Source organism: Varanus komodoensis, unplaced genomic scaffold (assembly GCF_004798865.1).
Source record: "Varanus komodoensis strain SLA01 unplaced genomic scaffold, ASM479886v1 scaffold2119, whole genome shotgun sequence".
Taxonomy (NCBI): domain Eukaryota; kingdom Metazoa; phylum Chordata; class Lepidosauria; order Squamata; family Varanidae; genus Varanus; species Varanus komodoensis.
The window spans coordinates 6,217-12,094 of NW_025335593.1; the positions used below are offsets into that span (position 1 = coordinate 6,217).

At 55.3% G+C, this 5,878-nt stretch overlaps 1 protein-coding gene across 1 annotated transcript in view; it reads left to right on the forward strand.

Moving 5' to 3' along the window:
- LOC123023892 overlaps positions 1–5,878 on the forward strand; it is a gene marked incomplete at its 3' end in the record, with an annotated part of 12,493 nt that overhangs the window by 5,481 nt on the left and 1,134 nt on the right. Inside the window, exons 3-4 of the mRNA XM_044431026.1 lie at positions 3,858–3,968; positions 4,093–4,404. Coding sequence (XP_044286961.1) covers positions 3,858–3,968; positions 4,093–4,404 — 423 coding nt within the window. The remainder of the gene's footprint in view (positions 1–3,857; positions 3,969–4,092; positions 4,405–5,878) is intronic.

Here is a 5,878-nt window from a genome sequence, read left to right on the forward strand (position 1 = left end):
GCTGCACCACGTACTTGGCTTGAAGGGACCCTGCCTTGCTCTCCTTGTGCTTGTGGAGCTTGTTTGGTTCCCCAGCAGTTCCTGCGCAAGGCACTCAATTTGAATGGGGAGCGTGAGCTGTGCAGTGGGGCAGGAAGCAAGCCCACCAGGGGCTCTGAAGAGGATCCCAGGGGCGGGGCTGCTGGTCTCTTGGGTAGCTCAGCCCTTGTGAATTTTCTGGTTCTCCATCACTGTGGGTTCCCACCTGTCCTCTCACCGCCAGTCCGCCGTTGCGTATCTTGTTGGGCAACTGAGACAAAACCGAGTCCTGCATGCCTCTTCTCACTGGGCCCCGTTCTCAGCAGGCGGAAGCAGACATGCTGCTCTCATGCTTTCGCAGACAGGACCAGAAGCCTTGGACACACATGGAGTTTGGGGGTAAAACCACGCATTCTTTTCTCTGGTCCTGAGAAAGGCAGTGGAACCAATTTCCCACCTCACCCCTCATGGACAGTCACCACTGGCATCCCGCTCAGTGCCGGGTGCAGGGAAGATGAGGTGGCTGTGAGTTCGTGCCTTCCTGTCCTGCTCCATCCCATGCTGATGTATTAGTGCCTTTGGAAGAAATGCAGGTGGGGAGCGTTCCGTCATCTGATTCCACTGCTTGTGTTTGCTCACTTTGTCTGTTCTGGGGAGTTGCAGTGGGCTGGGAGAGAGACCAAACTGGTCTCCACCAGCAGCACGGATCCTGTCCGTATGTGGGCGCCCTGGCAGGGCATCCTGTGATGCAGCGATCCTTGGGCTCCCCGAAATTCTCCAAATTCTCTCTCTAACCTCCATCAGTCCTCAGGTTGTATCATGTGCAGCCCTTTTCCCCTTTCAGCGGAAATTATGGGCAGATGGCGGTTGTGTTTGTGCTTGGTTCCGAACATGAGAATTGGATTTAAAAAAAAAAAAACCCTGAAAAGAACTACAGGGAGGTGTAATTGGCAGTTACCGTGATTGCAAAACTTGAATCTATTGTATTTGTGCAATAAGATGGGTGAATACTGAAAATGAGTCAAAGCGTTTGTTCCCTTTGTGCCTGTACAGTCTCATTTCTGAATCTATGCACAGCTTCTGGGATGGGCGCCTGCCATCCACATTTTCCCCTGCAGGGGGCACTCTTGTCCCACATCTGGCACATTTGGCCATCTCAAGTCCAGCGAGGTCCAGCTGACTGCNGCATTGCTCAAGCTGCACACTGCAGCCCCATAGGGCCGAATGAGGAAGCGAAGGCCGCCCCCAGCAAGCAATCTTCGGCCAATGTGCCCAGCAAACGCTGAACTGCCCGGCACCTCCCACTGGGGCAAGAGCACGCCCTGACTGGAAAGATTGGTGCACCTGACTGAGCAGTCCCTCTGGAGCTGATCACCCGGGGAAGGGCTGACCTTTTGCAACCTTTTCATAGACATGCCGGCCAACCTTGAGCTTATCCTGGCAGTGTGGGCAGGACAGGACGGTTGAAGTCAGGTCAGCCTGGTCCTTAGGCATGATGGAGGCCTCCCTTCCCTTGGGGGCTCTGCACAGCCCGTGGGAAGAAGAGCCACAGGTGGGACAACCTGCACGGAGTCCCCTGCAAGCAGCATTGGGCCCCCGCTGGGTTGTGGGTCCCAGCACAGAACAGTCGTCTTTTTCTCAAATTTCCATTGGGGAGGAGCAGAAGTCCATGGATTCTTCTTTGTCCCTTTCCTTCTTGAGGAGGAGAGATCACAGATCTCCAGCAGAAGATGAGGCTGGTTATCTCTGTGCTGCCTGGCAGGAGGACCCTGACGTTCCTCACAGTGTTACTTTCTGCCTGGGAGCAGCGTGAACACCTTCACTCGTTCTCTCTAGAGCAGTCAACCAAGGAGCACTGAACAGCCACATTTCAACTGCCGTTTGGCATGTCGTCATCGCAGAGTGGAAATAACAGGTGTCTTTTTCCAGTGAGTGCCCTCTGGGTGCATGCCCACCTGCACCCTCGCCCTTCAGCGTGCAAGGTGTCAGGAGAGGCCGTGCCCTCTTCAGTATGGACTGCAGATCTCTTAGGGGGCTGAGCCCTGTGCAGCTTTTCCAGTTTCTGTAGCTTTGGAGTCATGTCTTTCCTCTGCACCAGGTTTGACCAGTGAGGGAGAGGAGGTGGATGGGTGGGTCCATCACGAAATCCAGACTGGGCAGCATCTGACTGCAACCCACCTGAATCCGCAGACCATGAGATTGTGCCTAATGGTTCAACCCACTTGGGATGCTTGCACGCGTCCTCAGTGGGAACGTTCAAAGAGGCGGCCACCCATCGTTCCCAGTCCTCGGGGTCCTGGGTGCAGTCCACGCTGCCTGTGCGCACCACTTGTAGACACTCGGGGCCAGAGGGGCCCGAATGCATGGATGCTGCTGGCAGGGCATTGAACAGCCCAGTGGCCACTTGTGCTGGGGGCACTGGGCTGCATGCACCCTCGGACTGGTCCAGCGTGCCTCCCCCCCCCCCAAATCTCAGGAGTTGTGGGGATGGGCGTTGTCGTGGGGCTGCTCCCGCCCTGCCCTTTTCCCAGTTTCCACTTGACTTAGTCTCTTTGGAGCCCCTTGGAGGGGAAGGAAGGGAGGAGTCTGAATTGGTAAGAAGGGCTCTCTTTTCCTGGCCTGGAATGCCTCCCTGACTTCAGAAAGGCATCTGTCCAGGCTTAGGGCTTTCTTTGCTACGCTCGGGAGGTCTTAACCCCAGGAAGGTGTGGTTGCTCAGTTGGCTGGAGAGGAAGAGGGGCGTCAGCTTATTTTTTCCCTCGCAGCGAAGCGTTTGATGATTTGGTGCTGGTGCTGTCTCACTTCCAAATGGAAGAATAGCTTCTGGGACTGGGGCCTGTTATCACCACTTTCACCTGCAGGGGGCACTCCAGCCCCACTTTGGGCACATTTGACAATCTCAGCCGGTAGGAGCTGCGGCTGATTGAACCCAATCCAGACCATGGGTGAGACGTGAAGAAGGGGCTCGTCCCGGATGCCTTGGCGCTGCTGTGTCCCTTCCTGGCTCGCTGCCGGGGAGATGAAGTGCAGCTCCCTGCATCACGACGAGGGTGCACGGCAGCCGGGCGATGAGGGATCTCCCAGTCCATCCCTTTCTGTGCAAAGTTCCCTGTCCGTTTCTTAATTGAACGCGTGAGCACTGTGTCACATTTCTTCTCTGTTCCGTGCATTTCATGTAAGGAGTTCCTTCTTTCTCAGAATGGACCAGAAAACTGGAAGTGTCTCAATTCTGTGTTGAGAATGAACCCATTTCTGCATTTGGTTCAATGGATGTGGCTTCGGATGTAAGTTTGTGCGTATGTGAACGATTCGCCTCACCCACAACTGCTGCAACAGCAACACTGGCCTGCATCCTGATGCCGGGAGAGGAAGATGCATGTGACTCATCCCAGCCTGCAGTTTATACTCTGAGCAGCTCAGCAGTTCAGCACCTCATTTGATTTGTGCCATTTTCCTCTTTCTTTGGGGAAAGCTCTGCTCTTCCCCACACGCACTCCTTGGCCAACAAAGACATGGACTCTGGACTGGAAGAGTGGTGGAAGGAATTTGGCCTTGTGTGTGAACGCCATGCCATTGCTCATGGGCTTTCCATCCTTGGTCCCCCGCCCTCTCTGTCCCATTGACTTGCACAGTTGCAGCATGAAAGCTGCCAAAGGGCCGTTTCCACCCCAAAATGCCCAACCACTGAAGCAGGTTTTTGCTTGGTCGAGCAGCCGCACTGCATTCCTTTTATAGATGTGCGGTGCATTTGCAGGGAAGATGTGTTGGCTTTGCAAAGCCAAGGAGAGTGGGGGGGGCTTTGCATGAAGGGGCGGGTCTTCTGCTCCGGCCTATTTAAGGAGCAAGAGGGGCCACCCAAGCATCACTTTGCTCGCGAAAGCCAAAGTCCTTTGGAGAGCTCACCATGGCCTGGGCTGTGCTTTTATTGGCCCTCTTCCACTTCTGCGCATGTAAGGACGGGAGGGATCCGTTCCACTTGGCCTCAGGGTCAGAGACAAGCTCATCCAATCAGTCTGCTAAGTTTGAGATTGTCCTGGAGCAGAGGTAATTGGTGTTTCCTTTTGCTTTGTCTAGGGGCCGCTTCCCAGCCTGCCTTGACTCAGCCGTCCTCCCTGTCCGCGCCTCTGGGGCAAACCGTAAAAATCTCCTGCGACAGAAGTGGTGGGAGCAGCTGGTACTATTTCAGCTGGTACCAGCAGAAACCGGGCCAGGCCCCTCGCATGCTGATCTATGGTGACAGCAGCAGGGGAGATGGGATCCCGGCCCGGTTCACCGGTTCCCGCTCTGGGGGCACCGGCCATCTGTCCATCGCAAATCTGCAGGCCGACGATGAGGCTGACTATTACTGTGCTGCCTGGGAGGACAGCAGCAACATGCTACACAGTGGTACATTTGGATGGGGAACTGAGACAAAAACCTCCGCTCTTCCCCTCGAGAGTGGTGAGCCGCGACTCCAAGCTTCAACTGCTACTCTAGCTGTTTGAATTGCTGAGCCAGAATGGAGAGGTAGCCCATCCCAGGTCTATTTCCAACCTGCATAGCTAAATCTCCAAAATCCAGCCAGACCACGTCAGAAAAAAGTGCGGCAAATCTTCAAAATTCTTCAGTTTCTGCTCCAAAGCAAGCCCATCCCTGCATTTGGTTCTGTACACACACATGCGCGCACACATGTATAAACACACGTGGAGATGAATATACGGACCTTGAACATAGCAAGTTGTTCATCTCCCCCATGCCTGGCTTCACAGGGAAACTCACTTCTGTCCTGGCACTTAGAAACGAAGGTGCCCGGGATACCTAAGCAGCCCACAGTCTCCAGGCCCATCAAGAATTCATCCTGATTTTGCTAGATTTCCTGCATATGGTGGGGAAAGCCTGGCAGTTGATGGAAAGAGTGGCACATGGGGTTGCACATGAAAACCATGCCAGTTCAAACCTACGTCCCATAAGCCTCTTTCACAGGGCTCAATCCACCCCCGCTGGGAAGCCGGCAAAGGCCTTTCCCAGTATTCCAGCTGCCCAGCAGTCCGGCATTTTCCTGCCCTGCCAATCAGCGGCATGGCATTCCGTTGATGGAGGCCAGACGCGTGCGTGGGGGAGACGGCCCACTTCGGCGGAGGCAGGGCAGGAGTCTCGTTCGCATGCAGGGGCCGTTCCTTTGCTCGGGGCTACTTAAGGAGAGAGAAGCGGCCACCCGGGCACCTCTCTGGAGTAAAACAAGAAAGCTCCCCATGGCCTGGGCTCTGCTTCTCCTGGCGCCCTTCAGCTTCTGTGCAAGTAAGGCTGGGAGGCAGGCCTTCCACGACTTCAGGGACAAAGACAAGCTCATCCAATATGTCTCCCAACTGAGATATTGTCATGGTGCAGCGCTAATCGGTGCTCTCCCTTTGCTTTGTCCAGGGGCCAATTCCCAGCCTGCCTTGACGCAGCCATCCTCCCTGTCTGTGGCTCTGGGGCAAACTGCACTCCTCACCTGCACCAGCAGTAGTGGGGGAAGCTGGTACGGTTTCAGCAGAAAGGGGGTCAGGCGCCCCGCATGCTGATCCATTATGATGACAGCAGGGCAGCGGCCTCCTGGACTGGTTCACAGGTTCCCGCTCTGGGGTCACCGCCAACCTGAGCATCACAGATTTCCAGGCCAAAGACGAGGCTGTTTATTCCTGTGCTGCCTGGGAGGGCAGCAGTAGCACCTCTCAGAGTGATACATTTTGATGGGGAACTGAGACAAACGCCTCCCCTCTCCCTCTCACTCGTGGTGAGCCGCGACTCTTTGCTTCAATTGCATCCTCATTCCCGAATGTACGGAGAGCTCTTGGGATGCAATCACAGCTTCCACCTGCAGGGGGAGCGCTTGCTCCAC